Source organism: Macrobrachium rosenbergii, chromosome 55 (assembly GCF_040412425.1).
Source record: "Macrobrachium rosenbergii isolate ZJJX-2024 chromosome 55, ASM4041242v1, whole genome shotgun sequence".
NCBI classification, from domain to species: domain Eukaryota; kingdom Metazoa; phylum Arthropoda; class Malacostraca; order Decapoda; family Palaemonidae; genus Macrobrachium; species Macrobrachium rosenbergii.
In genome coordinates, this window is record NC_089795.1 from 71,992,453 (window position 1) to 72,016,406 (window position 23,954).

Below are 23,954 nucleotides of genomic sequence, written 5' to 3' on the forward strand. Positions count from 1 at the left end.
ATATTACAAATAAATTTGTCGAGAAACTGTATATGGTGTCCAGTGGAATGAAAATAGACGGAAGTCTTTATAAAGATGTAGATGCTTTAGGCAAGATAGGAATGGATGGGGAAGGTGAGAAAGAAATTGATATGAAAATAATAGAATGATCACTTGTAGGTTTGCCCATGAAATCATGAAAAGGGCTATAGATGAAGACTTAGACCAGAAGGGAAGTGAGGCTGAATGTGCACGGGAGAAAAGTGCCGATGAGAACTTCGTTTCACGCCTACCCCCAAAGGGGGCTTATGTGATACGAAAACGTTAACTCTTTTTTTTTTTCTAATTCATGTGACTTGTTGTACATTTAATTATTAATGGTTTCATTAATTTCCTTTTGTGGTTCTTAAGGTTTCAACTTTTCCACATGTTACAAGTTCAGTATTTTATTTTTACTTTTTCCGTTTTTCAATATCATCGTTTCATTTTTCATTTCAGTTACAATTTTTTTCGTTGAAGTGCATAATGTTTATATAGCTGGTGGGAAATATACTGGCCACCACTATTTAAATCATTCAGTTCACAGGACATCATTCTAATGAAACTTGGAAATGAAGCTTGTTCATATCAGTTTTGTGTGTGACAACAAGAGTGGTGTGCCAGCATCTGTCCATCATGTAAAGCTTTCATTGCAACGTATATTGCCCTCGAAGTAAAATTGTTTGTAGGTATAGCTTACAAACTATACGTAGTAAAAAAAAAAAAAAAAGGAAATTATCATGATCCCCTGTCATGAAAATACTTTTCAAGTTATTCGTTAAGCCCACGGCAGTAGAGATATATATATACATATATATACATATATATATATATATATATATACTATATATATATATACACACATACACATATACATATATACACATACATACATACTTACATACAAATTACGTTCAGTGACATACCCGTGCCGTCAAAAATGATGGCAGAATTTAAGTACTTTTGCAATTGCATTAAAGTTATGATAAATACATTGTTCATAATGTACATTACTTGTTGAAGTTCAGTGCTTCCGTCATGTTACTAAAATATTAAAAAATTAGGTAAAGGTAAAAATTATCCTTTGATTTAGGCTCATGCTTTAAATTGAAACAGTCACTGGTACGATAAACAAAACTAACATCACGTTTAAATATTCATACATTGTACTGTACTTAAGCCATCAAACATGACTGCAATGTGCTTTACAGTCCAGTGGCTTGTATAAATAGCTATATAAAATATATATTATTGGAAAGGCAATTTGTCATGGCTTTGTATCGTGCAAAAAGATCAGTACGTCTAAATAGTTATGCAAAAACAGTATTTTTGTATCCTAGGCAGACTTGAGTCCTAATTTTGGCTTTTTATATTCATTATATTTTATTTTCTTTTAACATACTGCATTAAAGAAAGGCTATTCAGCTTTAAAGTTAGACCAAACTGAATTTGAAATAATTTTCAGCCGTAAAAGGTTGTCCCCTGGGATGAGTGAATGAATTCTTTGTTGAAACAATATGATGGGGAGAGGGCTTTTGAACTGGTGAAAAGAGATTTCCCCACTTTAAATCTAGATATCTTTTAGTACTCCCCCTTTGTATCAGTAGTGTTTCAATTTCATAGTTTATCTGCTTTCTCCCATCTTGCTGTCTAACCTTTTGCTGTTCTCCTAATTTATCCTTTTCTTCACTGCCCCCTATTATCAAGAAAGGTTATCGTTACTGGGATTGGAGTTCATTTTCACAGTCAAATTTATGAGCTGTTGGGGTCATGTCAACCATCCAACAATGTTTGGACCTTTGAGATATCAATACACTAATCATACTGGTATCTCAGGGGCAGGGCAGTGTCTTAAAACCAATCTATGGATTCCAGGAGTGGGCTGGTTTTGGGGACAGAACTTTCAACATTTCATCCAGCATGCCCTTCAAGACAATTAGAGAGGGGATGATTGTATTTAAAATACGTAACGCTCTCAGTGTCATCAGGTGCGTTCAGCTTCCACTTATCACCAAAGGGTGTGTCCACAGTACAGTAGAACATGTCATAAACATGCATTAACTTATTGAATGCATATTACAAACAGGTTGAAAATAAACCATGACTGTAAGTGGAGAAGGAACCTTAGGCAAAAACTGGATAATTATATAAAACGCTGGCTAGGGCTACCAGTAAGTTGTTGACGTATGTTCAACCTGTTTGTGATGTTTGTGCGGTAATTAACCAACATGTATTTATATGTTTTACTGTAGTGTATACGCACCTTTAGTTACGTTGATGCCATCCCCTTGAGGTTGGTTAGGGAATGAACGTTTGGGAGTCATTCCCACTGATGTCATTGTTGGAGGAATGAGCTTTATGAAAAGCTAATTCGTCTTTTTAAGATTGTTAGCATTTATATTATGGTATCAGGCTCATATACCCCTGATGACTGCTGGTTTGGATAAAGACGATATAGGCAGTAGACAAACCTCAAACTAATCGTCAGGACACCAGCGTGGGAACAATAACTGGTGGAAATAATCCCAACCATAGTTTTTTTTATTGCACTAATTGATATGTCTTTTCATTATAAAATATTGTATATATATTAATGAAAAGATTTGAGGGAATACAAAGGATGAGACTCATCAGCATATGATGAAACATTTAAGTGTTTTATTGTTTTTGAGAGTATGTTGGCCGTAAAAGCTCAAAAGGATCACCCTCTCAACATGAGATTATTTAGCAAGAATAATTGCAGGATGATCAGTATGATTTTATTTAAAAATATGAAAAAAAAAGGAACCCTACTACTCCCAGAGGGTATTTTGCCACCTATAAGGAATTTAGAGGCAATATGATTAAGATAGAGGACTGTTTTGAATAGAATGTACATATTATCCCTGAAAATAATGTGAATTGATATTGACCAGCCATGGTAATTAAAGCTGGAAGTGAAACTCGGTGTAGATTACTCCAGAAATTCAAAACTCCAGAGGCCAGCAGTTTATTGTAACTTTTCCACATGAAACTTTCAACACCACTGGGGAGTGATGTACTCGAGTAAGCTTTACGAATTTTCCTAAGAGGAGGTTCTTAGACTGTGTTCCGACACAGTTAAAAAACTGAGGTGCTTATAATGCTGTCCTGCTGACATTTAATGTCAAGACATCACCACACTCTGTATCATGTGGTATCCATGTGAGAAAGGAAGTGAAAAAAATACAGATTCAACCCCATACAGTGCTTTCGTACAAAAACCTGTTCAAGTCGTAGAATATGCCATGAAAGTTCAAAGAACCACGATGATACAGTGTCTAGGTCACCAAGCACTATCAAAGTCAAGATCTCTAACCAATCTCCAGGATATGTCCAAGAAGATGAGAACAGGGAGGTAATAGAACAAATGTTTTCTGAACGCATCAACTTTGGTAATAAAATAAATGCTGTCTGGACACATCAACTTTGGAAAGGCATAACACATTATGATGGCAGCAGGTAGGAGTTCTAATGATTCTATGATTCCATTTAGGAGGAAGTGCAGGAAGATAAGAAGGAAGGTCTTATCAGTTTTCTTATCACCTCACTGCACAGACAGAGCAAACATCAGTAGAAGTCCTTCCGTTTCCCCAGAATATAAAATTACAGGAGGTAAATGAAAACAGTGAAAAGATGTCCAACATCCTCCGACGAAATGTTTACAGACTGCCAGATGTAGTTGAACATCTGGAAAGTAAGAGCTGCATTAACATAGAGACACAGTCTACTCTTTCAACCAAGTCAAAAACCCTAATAAAAAAAAAACACACACACACAAGATACGCCTCCCCAGATATCATTGCATCTAAGATTGATATTTCAAACTGCTTCACAGTTTTAGGCGAGGCAGAAAACTAAAAAAAAAAATCCATATTGCGAGAGGACCATGAGAGTACTACTTCATCATCTCGAGTCTGCAGACCCAGAGGTTAGATATTCAGGCATGTAGAAATAATAGATAAAAAAAAAGTAAGTGAAGAAAAGGGAAATAGGACAATCAAAAGGAAAGAGAGATCTGGCATGTATTCATGAATGGAGTAGACTTTTGGGGTATGAAACTTAGCCCTTCTAAAATTTAAAGTATGGTAGTTAGCTGATCCAGAACACTTTTGCCTTGCGTCGTGATTTGCATTTAATTGGTACTCTTTTAATTGTCAGTGACTTTTATCAAGATTTTAGGTGTAACTTTTGATAAGGAATTGACTTTAGAGAAACATATACATAATATTGCTTCTTCTGTTTCTCAAAGTTGGTATCTTGCAGAAGTTTTTTCGAATGCTACATTATGAAGCTGTTATATCTAAGCATTTTAACTCCTTCCTTCGTCCTTATTTGGAGTCCTGTCTCCAGTGGGGTCTTCAGAAACGTTTTCGAATGTTTCGTGATAAAACTACTATATCTAAGCATTAAGCTCCTTCCTTCTTCCTTGTTTAGAGTACTGTTCTCCAGTATGGTCTTCGGGTGCTGACTCTGATCACAAACTCTTGGATAGAGTTATGTCATGTTGACTTGTGGCATAGACGGAAAGTGAGTCAGCTGTGTTTGTTGCAAAAAAAAATTACTACAATGGCAATCATCCTCTGCACTCTGCTTTACCTGCATTAGCTGTTTTTGCTCGCAACACAAGGCAAGCTGCTGCTTCAAACAGCTTATCGTTTTATAGTATCAGGTTCAATACTACTGTATTCAGTTTGCTAGCTTTATTTTGGCTACAACAAAAGTGGAATAGTTTACCTTGTGCCGCTGTGGAATTTTCTGATCTCTTAAATGTTTTAAGCTATGAGCATATTCATTCCTGCTTTCTGCTCTGGTCTCCAGAATTCAGGTGCATCGGTTTATTTCAATTCCTATAAATGTATCGCTCACTTCTCTTGTAACTTGTCTCTCTCTGCTGTCTGATTAACCTTGGAGCCCTCTTGGGTTTATCAATCTGTTGACTCTGTCCACAAGGGTTCTGAGCCGAGGATTTAAGGAAAGAAAAGCAAATTCGTACATCCATGCTCAACCCAAAATCTTTGTCAAGTGATAAAGGTATGAAAAAATTCCTAGGGGAAAACTTTGCTGTTCTTCCCAAGGAAAAAGATTCTCACTCCAAAAGTGAAAAGACAGAATCCTCAAAAGAAACCCATTTTTATCAAGTATGGCCAATATTGCATCATTCAGCCCTACCTCCTTTTATTTTTCCTGTTCAACAAATCTTCAAACTAACTAGCATCGACCCAGCGGTGCATTCACTTCAGACTGCATCGCTTCATTTGTATCTTTTATTATGAGAACAGTTTGCTCGCTAGCCTTTATAACTGCATTACTTTACTTTTAGCAGAATAATGTATTCTTTAGGTTTTGTTCATATTTACCTCTATTTTCATTGTATTTTTCTCCCCTCTCGTTCTTGACGACACTATCCTTCTTATATACCTAAACATGGTTTTGGCATATGTAACGGACTTGTACTTCAGATAAACTTATTTTTTCTTTTACTAAACTACATATTCTTAAACCTTAATCCTGGTAGAAATCGATCCTTCATCCAAGGACACAAGTCTTAGTTCAAGAAGGTGTCAAGACTCGCACCTTCATTCAGTTAGGCATCAAGCCTTAAATCATGGAGAATTCAAACGTTTATCCAGGGAGGAATTAACCCGTCATTCAAGTAGTAATCATACCTTCGCCAGAGGAGGAATTAATACTAAACTCAGAGAATCAAACCTTGGTTAAGGGAGGAACAAAGCTTTATGTAGTGAGGAATCAGCCTTCATCCAAGGAATAACCAAACCCTTCTCCTGGGTGAAATATTCTTAAATCAAGAGATAAAACATCATCAAGGGAGGAGTCCGCCTTAATTCAAGACGTAAAACATTCATTCAGATATGACTTAGGTCTTGATATTTAAACAAGTTCTCTTCAGCGACTATAGACAGTGACTGTGAATAGAGAAGAAAATCAAAGGTAGTGAGGAGGCCAATGGAAATTAAGAATATTCGTGGACGAATCAAGTCTTCATCCAGGAAATAGTCAGTTTCATCTAAAGAGGAAGCAAGCCATTCATTCAGAATGGAAGGGGAGTTTTTGATAGGTATCCGTCTGAGTTCTTCTAAAACTAGAAGTTCACCTCAGTTATTGGACGTGCACCTGGCATCCCTCTTCCGCTTTCTTCTTTGAAATCAGACATTTCTAAGAAGAGACTGGCTTTTGAGGGAGAAAGTTTTGCCATGAATTTTGCTTCGGGCAAAACAAAAAAAAAAGGCCTGAATGATGAAAGAATTTCGGGAAAGTTTTGAGAAGGCAGTTTTTATGCAAGTCAATAAACAAATGATTAACATTAAAGATCAGTTCAGAGAATTAGTGCTTGTTTAATTAATATTTAATACACTACCATTGTGACCATTAGTATTATTAAATTTTTATTAACACCACTAAGTTAACATTCTTAACTCTCATGGGGATGGGCCGAAGGATTTGTTCTTAGTGAATTATATAGATATATTTGGCACATTGCAACTCCCTTAGAGTTAAGTAATTGGATAAACTACACATGTTGAAGATGTAAAATTTCTTTCATGGGTGTGTTTTTGATCCTTGACATATGATTTTGATTGAGCATCAGGCGTATATGTTTGATTGTACGAGATGTTTCTCGAAGACGGGATAATATACCTTCAGTATGGCGTTCTTTTTTGCGAATATACGCAGACCAGTTAAATGATGATAAAAGAATTTCCTAATTTTTTCCTAATATAAATTTTGATAAGTGAAAAGTATTAAAAGTAATTTGAAAAATAGGAATTTGTGTAAAGAAACCAGTATGTTGACCGTCTACCGGTCAAGAGTGTCAGTAGTTAGAGATTAATTGGAAATTGATATTTAGATGTTTTGCTGATTGTGCTATTTAAGAATTGAATTATATAATAATAACAGTATTACTAATCTTCACGAAGTTTTCTTTCCGTCACGATATAACCAACTTGTACTGTTGCATGCAGTGATTTAGAACATTACATTAACTTTAATTTCCTTTAAAGAATTACGCGTAAATGCTAGGAATTCTTTTTCTAATAAGTTCGCTAAAGCTCATCAGTAAAACGGAGCGGTCTGGTTAAACTGTCATATTGATTTTATAATATTTGTTTTAACTGCAGAAAAGAAAGAAAAGAAGGTATATCAAATATGAATGGTCAGTAAAAGAGAACTGTTCTGAACAAAAGGTGTGTTTTTCTATTTTTGAGGAAGAGACCAAGATCAAATCGGGCATCAAGGTTCCGCAAAGAACGGACCTCATAATCCTGAATCATATTAATGGGGGCTTTCCATGTGCAGTGCGCCATCATAACCAAGCTTTGCATGATTGTAATTCTCGGGTTTCCAAGACAAATTACTCGAAGGATCTCGGTTAGCCAAGGAATTATATGAGCATTGAATCTCGGGGGGTGAAGTTTGTGTCATATTGCCTGTGATGGATATGCTTGAATAATAAACTAAGGTTGTGTGGTATTTCTTTTTTATACTTAGAACACAGGGGTGTGGTTTGTACACTTCATGACGGACCTTGAAGAAAAATTACTTGTTGTTAACACTATATACGTAGAATCACATGGCAAGATTGAATAGTTAAGAATTTAGATGGTATGTAGGGAAACAGAAGAGTGGAGAGAACTCATTTCACTTGAGAGGAAAATGTGATGTGAAACATTTGGTGATGGTTTATGTTTGGAATCGCAGAAGTGTAATTAACATTATTCTTGACCGACAAAATAAAATAATGTATTTTTTAGCGAATCTTTGGCTACAGAATCTGGGGGTTGAGGTTCGAATCCTATATGAAGGATTCATTTTAAAGAATAGGTTAGCTTTATTAATTTTTACTCTACTGTCTCAACGTTGATGTTTATTTATAATTATGCCATTTCTTTAAAGAATGACGTGTGAGTATTTGTGTTTTTTTGTGATGCAGAATATTTGAGGGATGTGTTATCATATAAGGCGAATTTTGTTTTTTTTTCGTTTTTGAATAATGACCCATATTCATTAGTTTTGCAAAGCATGACAGTAGTTATTAAATATTTTCTCTGGGTGCAGAATCTCAACATAGTTTTGGTTAGGTAATGTTTTCATTTGTCCGTTTATATATGTGTAAATATCTGCCAGCCTGTTAAGAGAGTATATGGTTTAATTTAGTTTGATACGCTTCTTGATCACGTGGTAAGAGATTGTTAGAATTTCCGTCGTCTTAGAACTAAATTTAAGAAAATTTGAATTCCGACCAATTACCAAGAGAGGGTGTTTTAAGTCTTATATGGAAATATCTCAATCTAATCATCAGTTGGGGACTGCTATCTAAACTCTAATCCAAAACAGGAATAATCTTGCGTTGATTTCAGTACATTTATTGACTCCAATCCGACGCGATAGGTTCTATCTTTAGAACTAGGGATTAGAAGTATTCTCGATAAAAGCTGCCGTAAGTACGGTTGAGCAGGCTTCTGGTAAAATGTAATTCTTCAGTTGAGGGCTGAAAGGATACAGTTTATGAAAACATGGATGATGCGCATACAATTGATAATGAAAATCATGGTAAGGGTACCGTTTCAAAACCCATTTCATTATGTGAGGGTAATAAGTCTCTAAAGAGAACTGTAAAAAATGTATTCAAGGATTAGAGGTCCCGGTGCCAGAGAACATTAAATCAATCAGTCAGTCGAGGATTAGAAACATAATATAATTAGAAACAATTACAGCATTTTCGTAATAGAACAGACTTCTAATTACATTAGGTTATTCCTTCGAGCAACAGCAGTAATAATAATAATAATAATAATAATAATAATAATAATAATAATAATAATAATAATGAATGTGTTGATGGGTTTATTTACAAGAGTTTGCTTAATATGTTACTTTCATCTATGTTGAAGCGGTTAGTGTTCAACTTGACGTATCACGAGTAGAAAAAGAGACAGTAGAAATGCAGAGATCAGCAATACTTAGCAGTATTTTCTTTGTTTCTTATTTCTCAGGATCCAGGCCGCTTATGTAGGCGTTTGGTTTAATAACAGAGAAGACGATACCAGTAAAGATGAAGATGTAACAAGGTAAGTGCTATAACAGGTTATAGGGAGGCTTGCATGGCTTTAAAATGCCTTAGTAATTGCACTGTTTTTTTATAGATCCACAAGTTTATATATTTATACATATATATAATATATATGTATATATACACATATATATGTGTGTGTAATCATTAGGCTACAAATGTTTAATGTCCAATTCGTGCTGCGAGTGTCCAAGTCACTTAGGTACCAAACCATTTATTACTTATAATTCCCCGAAGTAGCGCGAATTGATATTAAACGACATTTGTAGCTTAATGTTTTTATATGTAAGACGGTGATGTGATAAAAATTTATGTAAATATATTATATAATTTATGTATATATATATATACACTTCTGTTATATATATATATATATATATATATATATATATATATATATATATATATATATATATATATATATATATATGTTGTTATGAGCTGCTTAGTAATCGTCAAAGGTTCAGTCTTTTATTTATTTTTTAACACTGACGTTGTGAACTGCAACCGAGAACAAAGGCCAATGTACGTGGCCAGAAAGATGAACTTACGGAAGGGCGGCAAGAGAAAAGGAAAAGACATACCCATATTGTTAACAACATCTCTGTATATATATATATATATATATATATATATATATGTGTGTGTGTGTGTGTGTGCTGTATATATACACACAAATTATAAATACGTACTTACATACTATCACAAATATCAAGTCACGGCTATCATTAAATATCGAGTTCACAATACCTTGGGAATTAACTTAAACCCAAAGAGAACTATCTGCACCAGGTTCGAATTGCGGTCGGTGCAGATTAATGTCATGATATAGTGAGTTTAATATCGTGTAATATTTATATCCTTGGATGAGTTAAAAAAAAAAGGGCATACGTTACAAATTTTACATACAGTACATACATACATATACATACATACATACATACATACATACATACATACATACAGTACGTACACAGGCAGTTAAATTTGTCAGTCTTAATTCTCCTAGGTGGAAAATTATTGCCAAGATATTTTGATTTTAATATCATGTGATATTTACAGCCTAATGTCAGTATAAAAAGGCCACGTGTTGCAAAACTTTACATACATTCATAAATACACACTATATGTATAATATATACATACATATATGTTACATATATATATATATATATATATATATATATATATATATATATATATATATATATATATATTTATTGTATATTTTGATATACACGGACATATATAGATTACGGTTAATATGCGAAATCGTTTATTTTGTAAATTTTCTTCGTGGGTAGGTTGAAGAAATTTCCCTAGAAACCGAGTCATTTTTCATTATCAACTAAAGTAGCGGTTTTTTTTTCTTTGCAAGGTCGCCGACAGTCATTCATTTTACTAAATCTCCAAACCAGCAAGGTAAATCTCTCGACCAATGTCACATTAGTGGATATAGGAATCGTCTTTGTTCTTAGCACCTCCTCTTATTCAGTAGTTGGAGACACATTTACATAGGTGACCTCGGGTAATGCAGCCTTATGGCCCGTAAGCCATTTTAAAACTTACAGCATACTTAGACAAACTAGGCGGTATTTTCCATCCATAACCTCGTAAATTTATGTTTATAGAGAGATATTCTTTTCTCTAAGATGGGTAGTCTCTACTGTCATAAACAGTTTGTCGGCTGAAGTATAGCGAAGGGAAGCAACATTTATTTTTATTTTTTTTTACGAGCTAGCTGCCCTTTTAATTTAGATTTCCTTGAAAGACCATAATCCTTTTGAATATACCTCTCCTCCGGGTTTCTTAAATTCTTTCAAGTAACAGTTCTTATATTCACACACTACACTGCATTCCTTCTCTGCGACATGGCTAAGCTTAGCGTCATTTTTATTCAACTGTTAGTTTGTCGCAGGACCCACTTATTTGTGATAGTAAGAAGCAATATATTCCAAAGTGACACTGTTCGCATCGAAGAAAATTGCGTGAAACAAACTGCGTGCCATGGAATAACCAGTGATTATGTTTTCTTAGATTTTTGGAAATTTTGCCAAATGACCAAGTATTCATGACATTTTGTAAACTTGCTTGCAAGAAGGAATTTGCAAAGTATATTGTGCGCGCGGGCGCACGCATATATATATATATATATATATATATATATATATATATATATATATATATATAGATATACACATATATCTATATATATACACATATATATGTATATATTATTTATGTATGTATGTGTGTTAGTGTAGAAAAAAGTAAACAGAGAAATAGGAAGATAGATGAATAGAGTGAGAGAAAACTTGTTTAACGAATATCATCAAATTAGTGTAACGAGAACCGAATCTGTAAATGGCAGAAAGAAGCGTTCTCTGCATTCTTTACTCTTTTTCAGTGTCAGTAGTTTTGGGAAACATAGATTGCCGTCCCAGTTAGACACCAGTCGAGGGCTGCCCACATGCTTGGGAGATGTATGTATTGAGTGTATTAAAGAACGTCGATTTCATGAGGTGAATGACGTACTTGAGTGATAGCCTACATCCTTTAGAACGCCTTTTCTTTGATCGAGAATGAGTGTAGCCCTGTCTCTTAATTTGTTGTTACCTTTCAACAGGAAAATTGACACATTTTATTTTTTTTTATGTATTTTCCTTTTTTTTTATATTACTTCTGAACTCATCACCATTCAACGCCATCTAATCATACTCGTGTATGGACCACTCTATAAATTTTGTAAGTTACTGTATATAGAGGCTCAACTTTCAGCTACGAGAAAATGAAAGTGATTCACGTAAAAACAAAATAAATGCCAGTGAAGAAAAAAAAAAAAATATCGAAGTCTGAGTGTTTCTGCCTTAAGACCTTATGAAAGCAAGCTTTGTCCCAATCCTGAGATTTTGCCCAAGCAGCTTACTGCATTTGTAGACAACGCATTGTCTTGACATTTCTGTAAGATCTGTAATAGTAAAAAAATATATATATATATATATATATATATATATATATATATATATATATATATGTTATATATATATATATACACATATATATATATGTATGTGTGTATACATGTTTTTAGGAGTGTTTATATAATTATATGTACAAAGTATATATATATATATATATATATATATATATATATATATATATATATATATATATATATATATATATATATATATATATATATATAAAACTAGCTTGACCAACCCGGCGCTGCCTGTGAAAATTGAAGAACTCAGAAGAATTTTCCTGCACCTCCTTGTGCTGACTGTCCCATTTATCCAGATATTACCATGGTGACTGTCCCTTTTATCCAGGTATTACTGTTCTGTCCCATTTATCCAGGTATTACTGTGGTGATTGTCCCATTTATCCAGGTATTACTGTTCTGACTGTCCCATTTATCTAGGTATTACTGTACTGACTGTCCCTTCTATCCAGATGTTACTGCAGTGACTGTCCCATTTATCCAGGTATGACTGTGCTGACTGACCTTTTTATCCAGGTAGTACTGTAGTGACTGTCCCACTTATCCAGTTATTACTGCACTGACTGTCCCTTTTATCCAGGTATTACTGCGCTGACTGTCCCTTTTATCCAAAAATTACTGTCGTGACTGCCTCTTTTATCCAGGTATTACTGTGGTGACTGTTCCATTTATCTAATTTACTGTCTGTCCCTTTTATCCAGGTATTACTGTGCTGACTGTCCCTTTTATCCAAAAATTACTGTCGTGACTGCCTCTTTTATCCAGGTATTACTGTGGTGACTGTCCCATTTATCTAATTATTACTATACTGTCTGTCCCTTTTATCCAGGTATTACTGTGCTGACTGTCCCTTTTATCCAAGTATAACTGTGGTGACTGTCCATTTTATCCAAACATTACTTTGGTGACTGTCCCCTAGTTGTTACTGTGGTGACTGTCCCATTTATTCAGACATTACTATGCTGTCTGTCCCTTTTATCCAGGTATTACTGCACTGACTGTCCCTTTTATCCAAGTATGAATGTCCATTGTATGCAGATATTACTGTGTAACTGTCCCATTTATGCATTTATTTCTGTGGTGGCTGCCCCATTTATCCAGGTATTACTGTGCTGGCTGTCCCTTTTATCCAGGTGGTATTACTCTGGTGACTGTCTCATTTATCCAGACATTACTGTGCTATGTCCCTTTTATCCAGGGATTACTATGCTGACTCAGTTTTATCCAGGTATTACAGTGGTGAATGTCCAATTTATCCAGACGTTGCTGTGGTGACTGTCCCCCGGGTATAACTGTGCTGACTGTCCCTTTTATCCAGATATTACTGTGGTTGCTGCCCCATTTACCCTCACTAAACCTAACTCCCCCCCCACTAAACCTAAACATACCCCCTACTAAACCCAAGCACAAACTTTGATACGGAATTATTAATCACGGGAGAGAAAAGCATTTTCAATAATGTATTTCTATGGTATCTAGTAAATAAAATGAGGTATAATAAACTCGTAGAGTTTAATTACCACATTGGTTACTAAGTCTACAGGCAGCACCAGCCCCGTTTCAGGGAAAGGGATGGGGGAAGGGGAAGGGGAAGGGGGTACGGTTTTGAAACCTACCCTCTTATCAAGTTGGGTCAAATGATGGCCACGTGCCAAATTTTGTCTAGATCAGTCAAGCAGTTCGGAATTCGATAGGTCATAAAGTTACAAAACATACAAATATACAAGCATTCACCTTTTTGTGTAGATCGGTCAAGTGGTTCGGATTTCCATAACGCACACAGTTACAAGCATTCACATTTATATATAAGATATACGTACACATATACTATGTATGTATTATCTTTATGACTCTCCTTGAAAGTTAGTAAAAAAAGATATCGAAGGGGGAAAATAATTCCTTTTGTTTTAAAACACATGCGTGTAAAATTAGGTAGCATTCCCTAAAATACCTTTGTTTGACCAAGGGTAAAATAATGACTGAAGAAAAATCTCACCAATATAAAAGGTGACTTGGTTTCCAAACATCATGGAATCAATTTATATGCTAAATACGTACACCAATCAATCCACATGCAAAGTAATTGGACTCTTGATCAATTAAAATGCTAATAAACTTCTCTGCCGCGGAAGATCCTTTCCTCTTTGGTCTGATAATGCAGAGTGATGAGAAAATCGGATCTAAAAATACTGACGAGTAAAATGAATAGAGTAGAATAAATGGGTATTTCAGATAGAAATTTAATAATTGCCAGTTCGTTTGTTAATAAAGAATTTAGCGTTGTGTTATCAAAAGTCACAGACGACTTGTCTTCGGATATTTTTGTTCTGAAGTTTTCAGAAAACATTCTGCATTTTTCTTTATTCAGCTATCAGCTTTCTAAACCTAAATTTTTCGAGGGTTGTTTTAAAAAATTCTTTTGCTACTTTTTTTTCCCTTTATTGAATATTTTTCATTTTTAGATTTCAAGTAATTTTTACAAGGGGGCTTTGAAAGATCTCGTATTAGGAGAGCGTAGACAATAGGAAAAGAGATAAGAAACTTATATATTATCTTCGAGAAATGGAGACAGATTTATTAAGCGGGTGAAGAGAACTCTGTTAGTTAAGCTCTCATTATTCTTCCCTTCACTCTTGTTCATGCTGTATTTATTATCCTGGAAATTTAGTTAAGAAATTTCTTGACATCATCGAAATTCTTTAATACCCTCACTAGATTTGAAGGCAAAATTTTTGGGACTCGGGAAGCACCTTGTCGCAGCCTAATCTTTAAGCGATGGATCGAAAAGTCTTGGGCAGCCTGTGCAAAGTCTTCAGAGACAGGAAATTATGGATCATAAATGCAGCACGATCACGAGGTAAGGGAGGGAATCTGAGTGGTTACGCTAATAGAGTTCTCCTCACCCGGTTAATAAAATTGTCTCCATCTCTTGTATCATATATGTTTCATATCTGCTTCATATTGTCTCCACTCTGCTAATAACAGATCTTTTTGGTTTATAAATCCTAATGACCTGTTTCCTGAATAATCTTCTGTCACTTTTATACTCGTATAGAGAGATATAGTTACGAATGCGCAAAATCACTCTCGGTCACTGCAAGAACATTATTCGGTCACTGCAAGAACATTATGCAATAGAAAAGGTGCATGGATATCTCTCTCTCTCTCTCTCTCTCTCTCTCTCTCTCTCTCTCTCTCTCTCTATATATATATATATATATATATATATATATATATATACATACATACATACATACATACATACATACATACATATATATATATATATATATATATATATATATATATATATATATATATATATATATATATATATAAATTTAGTGAAACTATTAACCTGGGAACGATACCAGCGGAAAGATGGTTTACTCAGCGTATTGTAATAAGAACGTTACTCTTATTTTTTACTTTTGCCCTTGACACTACTTTAGATATTCATTTTTGATTCCTGAACAATGCAGACAAACACTTTATTGAAATTTTGAGGTGTTCTCGTTAACCACAACCCGACAAATCCAAAGCAACCGTAACTCTGATTAGTTTTTATAATAAAAAAAAGTTGAATGATAAACATTGTCTAATAAATGACCCGGCTGTTACGCCCATGTGAATTACTGCCTCGCCTTCACTAGGTCGCTACCAAACTCTGGTTTCATAAATATTGCTCTGGGTTTTGTTCAAGGAGATTTCTGGATTGCATACGCCTCTGTCTCTCTACCCTTTATTGCACATTCAGATCCCAGGCCACATATGAGAATAGCGCTGCCCTCCCGTCGGTCTTTTTTTTTATAAAGATAAAAAAAAACTTTAAATAAAATATAGCAGTAAAATATTGTTAGGTATAATGGAAGGATCTTTCAAATTAATCACCAGCGGTTGCAGTTTTCCATAGTGTACCTCACGGAATTCTAGAGAGGAGGGGTTGACAGATTGCCTGGGAAAATAATGGTCACTGGCTTTCCGTGCAGAACGGTGAGGTTTTAGGCAATAATCGGTTTACGGGTTGGGGAAGACAAGAGGATTATTAAATTACCCTTTCCATTCCATAGTGTTTGGAATGTATTTACTCCTATAGAGTTATGATTTTTAGTTCACTGTACTGAAAAAAATTATAAAAAATATTGAGTATTTCTATTTATATTTTGGAGGCAACTTTAGGTCAGCACGTTATTTAATACAAGAAACAACCTTTGACGAATTTTCACATGTATGGCAATTGGTATTCTTAGTTTATTATCAAACTTTGAATTACGATAAGACTTTATAGATTAGTGGAATACTTGAAATTAGGCTTATTATTAATACAAGCGGGATCTTTTTTTATGGCAACTTTAAATGTCACCATGAAAAAGTTTTTGAAATTCTTTTGTTATGCTGCTTTGTATAAAAAAAACGCATAGTTTCATAGAGATATTTTTTGTTCACAAAAAGAATGTTAGTGTAAAAGTATGATATGGAGCGTGGCTTTCCAGTTACAACATCCAAAAGCTGCTTAAAAAAAGAGTGAAAAAAGAATGATCACGGTTGTCCAATAAACGGCAGCTTCTGTAAATGGATTTCCTGCATCTCTCATATAACTTTTAGCTTCATTGATTTAAGCTGTGTTTCGTCAGATTATTTATATGTTCCATACGTACAGATGTGCGTGCATGCATACATGTACACAACGTATATGTATTTACAGGAAAGGTCCTTCAAAACAAACGTAATGGGTAAAATAAAGTATGTGTGATAGAATAAGATGTGCCGTGCACTTTGTGGAGTATTTTTTTGCTAATTTACTTAGCACATAATAACGAATGTTACACATTTGTTTCATATGTGTGCGCTGTAAGCTTGATTTACCTATGCTAAATACCATACTGTCTTGAAAGATCACAAGCTTCACCCATATCAGTTTGTAACGGAGCTCCTGATGCAGATTTATTCACTGCGATCACAGTCCTGTTTGTTAGCTGCTGCTTGGTGCTGTAAGAAAAATATATTGATTTATATTTCCCTCTTAATTATCCACCACTCCCCTTTTTGTGAAACTACGTGGCCTTCGTAGCTGAGTAATTCAGTTCTATGATTTGCCTGTGCAGTCCTTTTTTAACCAATCAAAATCCAAGTGACGAAATTATCACATAGGAAGAGAAGTTAATTAACACACGTCTTGAAATTCCGAGGTAGTTTTGGGCCGTCATTCCTCTCTCTTGTCATTCAGAGAAACATGAAACTGTTGACGAAATTAATGTTAAGATGATGAGTTTTTATTTCGTAATTTTGTCCATTATATTTTGATTTTTGGTGAATAATTATCGTATTGCTTGATTTTTGAAAATTAGGTTAAACTTCATGGACGTTTACTGATAATCTTATGCAGTGTATTTTTAAGGTAATGTCACGAAACGTTTCAAAGAAAAATAATGTTTCAGCTTTTCAGTTTCGTTTTTAATTAACAACCGTTATTAATTTTTTTCCATTCTTTTCACTGTTAAAACAGTGGTGTCTCTTCGGCGATAATCTCAGCGTTTTCTGAAAAATCATCACTTTTTTAACTGAATCTTTATTGAGAAACATTCTTTCAAGTATGTTTTTCCTTTCCAATAATTGTTATTGGTAAGGTACTCTGTGGCTACGGGATAGTGTTTGTGTGTGCGTGTGTGTGCGTGTGCGTGTGTTTACGTCATAGATTCCTGAATCCAAATGTTAGTGACAGTGCCATTTACAAATACGAACTAAAATTAATGCTTTGCTGTGTTAGATGGTACGTGTATACGAAAGGCACATGCATATACACTTATTATATAGCGTTTATACAAATACTTCTCGTAAATTTATTTAAGTTATACGGCTTATTCATTATATTTCTATAAACAGAATACTCTGTGAATGTATGTAATCTCGACTCCATTAAAGAACAGAACCCACGAGTGGGGATTGATTGCGGCACCTCATAAATGAGTTTCGTTCTGAAAAGCACTTGAAGAAGGACGCCCCTCCTTGACTGATTTGACCCCTGCTGACCTGGTCATAATTAAAAAAAATGGATGGTTTCAAGACCTGTAACCGTATGCCATGAGGACATGTAGCCTTATGTACAAATGAATGAAACAGCAAATTGTAGGATAAACTAAAAATTAGTGACTAAAAACAAACGAGGTTTGCAGTATGGGAGAGTGAAGAATAGTCAGCAGAATTCAAAACGGAAATAAATATATGGAATAGATTTTTTCAGGCTGATGAAAAGAACAGTACCCATAAGTAAAAATTAGCTTCTGATTCAAGCTCTTCTTCCCTACCCTCCTCACATTGCATAGTATGTTAGTTAATACTGGAATTTGTAAAGCCATGTGTATACCTGATGAAATAAATACCGTTTAATGAATGCACATTCCTGTATGAATTTGAATGTAAATACTGAGAAAATTCTAATGTTCTTTCACGAATCAATATAAAGAAAAATAAACATAGCAACGACAGTAAACAGTCTTCCCCCCCCCCCGCCACCTGTAACCTCCTAACGGGTACAAAATAACTATAAGTTACGTGTCGTACAACAGTTGTGCAGGTGCAAGTGTTTCATATTCTTGAAGAAAAGTATATAATTGGTAACATAGAACCAACCTGTAAAAGCCGGAATAATGCACTAGTGAAAATGAAAGTTGAAGAATGTTTTTAGTTTTCGTAAATTAGAATGTGTGTTTACTTTTCTGTTCTAAGGTCGTTTGAACTACATAAAGTTAATTGACTTTAAATTAGAATTAACTTTTCATACATTGTTACCCAGTTAATCAGAACTGGGTAAAAATGAGAACTGAATAACTGTCCATTTCTACTTGTCATTGATTCTCAGCTCGGTTTTATTCATTTATATCTCTATGGAAAGACACTTGTGTACGACAGATATATTCTGTAGCACCAGCACTTTTAGAGGTGAGGGTTCTTACAAAAATATGAAGGTAACAAATATTTCCGTGTTGTCTTTCTTCTGTACTTTAAGAGCAGTTAAGTGATATTTCCTATTTCGCAGACCCTTACACTTGCACAGACAAATTCACACAGGCGATTTTGTTAAAACATCAGTTTCTGCCTTACTCAGGACAAATACCTAATCAGCAAAGTACGCCATGTGTTGATGATAGGTAACGATTGAAAGTATTGTCACATAACGGGATTCGGTGTGTAATTTCTAAGTCCCGTCCTATAAGAAGCGATTTTTCCCTACTACTTTTATTTTCGGCAAATTACGAGGAAAATGTTTATATTTTGATCATTATAATTTTTGTCAAATGCATATCCTGTTGATAGAGCACATTTGTTGTTGGGTCTAAAACTGTATGTAGAATGGACTGCATGATAGAGATAAATTTTGGCGAATGTCTTGCTTCAGCTTGAAGAATATTTGTAATTCCAACAGCGTAATGCTTGGAATCCTCCAAGACAAGAAGTATTGCCACTGACGGGTCATGTCCTCTCCCAAGGGATCTACAACCCTTTGCTAAGTGATATGGCGTCAGTGCCTTCAGAAATGTAGCAACATGTCTTAAAGTAATTGGTACCATTAAAAAGAAGGCTACAAATCGAATTATGTACCTTTGGCTCCACATATACACTACGTTATATATATATATATATATATATATATATATATATATATATATATATATATATATATATATATATATATATATGTGTGTGTGTGTGTGTGTGTGTGTGTATGTTATATACACAAGCATATATATGTAATGTGTGTGCGTGTCTGTGTATGTTTATATGTATATATATGCACGAATACCTATGTCTGTGAATTTATACCAAACTACACTTTCAATTGAAATCCAATTTATTTTTACTCGTTATAATTTTAATGCAACAAACAAGGAGGACTTGGTTAATGAGTAGTCATATGTTCTGTTTCTTATAATTTTCTTGTTACGAAATAGGAGTGTAACTTAAGGCGAGCATATTTAGTTTTATCTATTTATTGTAATTTTGTTTATTGATCATACAAACAAGCATTATTTAAGCGGAGATATTTGGTTAGTCCTTGATGAGAGCATCCCGAACTGGGTGCAGAAAAAGTAATAGAGAAAACGGAATTACCTGGAGCAACCAAATCTTGGTCTGGGAGATCCGTCCCTTGAGAGCCTGACAGAAGCTCCCCGGGGGTCGATCATCCCCCTCTCCGCTTTCCATCTTTCAATGTGGTGGCGAATGCTGTTTTGCACTTCACTGTTCAAGAAGCAGAAGAACACTGCCACCCAAAATCCCTGGAAGTAGGAGGAAATTTCAGTTATTAATTCATAAGCTAGTATGCGTATGTGTTACGCAGACTGTCGCGTTCAAACTTAGGTATCATTGAATTACAGAAAAAAAAAATGAGCAAGGAAACCCTATAACCGGGACGAATAGTGGACTCATCAGAGCATTAGAATTAATGGCACACCACGGTGAAATGAATATGAATATAAAAGGCCTTAACGATAGTTAAAGATTAATGAATGTAGTATTTTCCGTCTTGAAAGTAATTTTTAGGGTATTTATTTATTCGGCTTAATTAACTCCGTTTTATGTCACTAGAGATATCCTGTACAGTTATGGATGTTGAAAAATATCGATGACCTGTTCATTACCAGGCTTAGTCAGATTTTTTTTTATTTATTCCATAGGTAACGTACATTAACCTGACCAGAAAGTGTGTTTAAAGTGATGTATAGCAGGTTCATTCCAAAGCGCTCACTCATGTGCGCATAATAAGTACCAGTGCAAGTACGTACTAGTTTGCATCTTTATAACATTCCTAGAATAAACCCTTCAAAGTGAGTGTTTAGTATTAATTTTATAATACTAAACACTCACTTTGTAGGATAATATCAAAGCTTACATAAAGCAAGAAAGGAAATTATCATGAGGTAGGTAAATTGCGATATCAAGTTACTTGTGGATATTATATCCAGAGATCATGGTCGTAGTGCAAACGGTGAAATTACATTAATGTTGTATGGGATTTTTGCCAGTAAATTATCTTTAAAAGGAGACCCCAAGCACTGAGGTACAGATTGCAGGGTCATACAGCGAAAATCACTGTTGCAACTTATCTTATCGTATCCCAGAAGGAAAAACTTTCTGATTCCTCTCCCTGGTGGTTATAAAATTCCCTGTTGCTGTCTTATTAACCATAATGGCTAACAGGCTTTAAACATAACATGACACCGTGAATCATTCTTGCAGATAAAACTAATTTTTTTTTTTCAAGGAACAAAAGTGTAACACTATCGAAGTTCCTTACCTGGGTCGATAGTAAGATGGCCTGGACATGTTCCAGTTCTTTCGGCAGGATGATTAATAACATGTACGTGAGGCCCAGAAGAGGAATCAACACCAGTAGTGCCTTCGTCGCTTTCCAATACCTCTGCGTCTCAACGTTGTTTGCTGAGCGCAGCTTTGTTATAAGTACCTGAGAAATTAGGAAAGGGATTGCTAACCAGTTGCAATATTCAGCACGATAGAATGTTTTGTTTTTGCTAAGCATGTCCTTAGGAAAGTAAAAGAAATTGATGAGCATGATTCGAAGAAGTGAAAAAGCCATTTTGATATGAACCTAGCAATAAAAAGGAAGTAATTGGCTCTTAATGAGAAATGAGGAGCTATATATGCACAGTGTATTAGATAACGAGATCGTCCCACTAAATAAGAGATCAAAGGCTAGTTAGTATTCCCTGCATATTCTACGAATTTAACCTCAGCTAGTAGCTCCTGCTACAGTGGATATCAATTTACATTGGCTTCATAAATTCAGGTATCGGTAGGTCTCATGCTATAGTAATAGCAGTAATTTTAGGACACTGGAATGCTGAAATATTTACATTATATATATATATATATATATATATATATATATATATATATATATATATATATATATATATATATATATATATATATATATATAGTGTGTGTGTGTTGGAAAAAGCATTTGTCTAAGAAAAGACAGTCGGGAGAATCGTTGTTCCATGAAGGCTTTATTTGAAAAAAGAAAGTAAAGGTAAAATTAATTAAATTCGTAAGAAGTTGAAACATTGGTATTAAGTGTCTCAAAGTAAGAAATAGAATATAAGAAAATTTCGACTTGGAGAATCGTCATACATTAGAAAATTCTGTGAAATAAAAACTTAGTTTACAGTATTTGAAATTTCTATGAGTGCTTCTGTAAACTTGTCGGGTACACATAGCGTTGTACAAGACGTTGTATCGCAATGAATAACATTCATCCTAATAGAATTTTCTGCTCGCTTTCCATGTAGCTGTTTAGTATTCTTAAAGGAATCAGGGTACTATAATGAAGAGTGAGAAACTCCCACGCTACTGTGTTGATATTGCAACAAGAACGATATGATCTCTCTTGCCTCGAACTCTCTTCTCCTAAAAAGATATTGGAAAAAGCACACACACGCACACACTGTGCAACTTTAACTACTCGGTCCAGACATCGGATGTAGACTTTTCAAAGGAGCTCTACTTTAAAAACTTCTCTGTCCCTGCCACACAAGATACTTCATTCTCACTCATTCTCGTCCGTAAAGAGTTCTTTGCTGTCAGGTTTCATGTAATTATATATATATATATATATATATATATATATATATATATATATATATATATATATAAAGAATTAAATCCTCCCATGTTGTCTAACGTTCTTTCAACGCCACTTGTGTATATGCACACCAAGCATAAACTAATCGTGCTTCGGTAAAATACTCTTATATTTACATTACTGGTCGATTTCCATGAGTGACGAGCTTTGAAAGGAATCCACGATCGTAAGGAAGTGCTGTTTCTCAGTGATCCAAGATCCTGAAGATATTTTAATAACGGTGACGGTGATTACTAAGTAATATCATTAAGTTCCTTCTCTTCTATAACAAAACGTAATGTTCCCAAAAAGGGAAAGATTGAGCGGCGTATATGGCACCGATCGAGGCGGGTAAGTCCTTAATAATTCAGCAGTCCCTGACGTCATATGACCATATGCTCATTTTTCTACTTAAACATTTTTATACTTTGACTTCATTAGTTTCCTGTGTAATCAACTTCCAATTTCCTGACGCTCGATGAATATCTTGCTCAGCTACGCGATCCTTGAACCAATTTCCGTCCTCGCATAATCAGGCAATCTTCAATATTATAAAGTACTTTGAGGTTGTTCAGTGCACCCAGTTGGTATATTTTCATTAATTGAAAATGCTATCGAGACACAAAACAAAACGCATCTCGATAATTCTACAAAACGAAGAATTGGAGGCGTAAGAATATTTTTAACAATGTTTATTTGTACAGTATTGAAAAGTGCATCCTACCTGTTTCCTTTAGTATGCCATCAGTTAAAACGGCATTTTCGTCACGTATGAAACACACCACCTTTGCTAATACCACTGCAGAATAGTTAGCGAATGCTTAAGTGATCGAAAAGTATATTTTTTTCCTCTCACAGAACACTATCCAACCAACGTCTCTGACCGTTGTGTTTGCGACACCTGGTTACTGAGATTCGTCTAACAATTATGAAATCCATAAATCCATTGCGTCATTCCTTCAGTTCTGCAGGTAAAGGAGCAATTGTATTGAGTTATATAGAAGAATTAAGGAAAGTTATATTGATTATGAACAAAAGTTTTATTGATTATGAACAGCGTAAAAATTGTCATATTCTTTGTACTGCAAGAACGTACGGTAATTAGTGTGCTGTGGTTTTTAATACCTTCTAGTTAGTAAACTTTTTTTGAAAGCAAAGTAGATGTCAGATACCCACAA

At 34.6% G+C, this 23,954-nt stretch overlaps 1 protein-coding gene across 1 annotated transcript in view; it reads right to left on the reverse strand.

The window, feature by feature from the left end:
* LOC136835405 (diuretic hormone receptor-like) overlaps positions 1-23,954 on the reverse strand; it is a 285,624-nt gene that overhangs the window by 13,339 nt on the left and 248,331 nt on the right. The window contains exons 9-10 of the mRNA XM_067098895.1: positions 21,430-21,597; positions 20,244-20,410 (exon numbers count right to left, since the gene is read on the reverse strand). Coding sequence (XP_066954996.1) covers positions 20,244-20,410; positions 21,430-21,597 — 335 coding nt within the window. The remainder of the gene's footprint in view (positions 1-20,243; positions 20,411-21,429; positions 21,598-23,954) is intronic.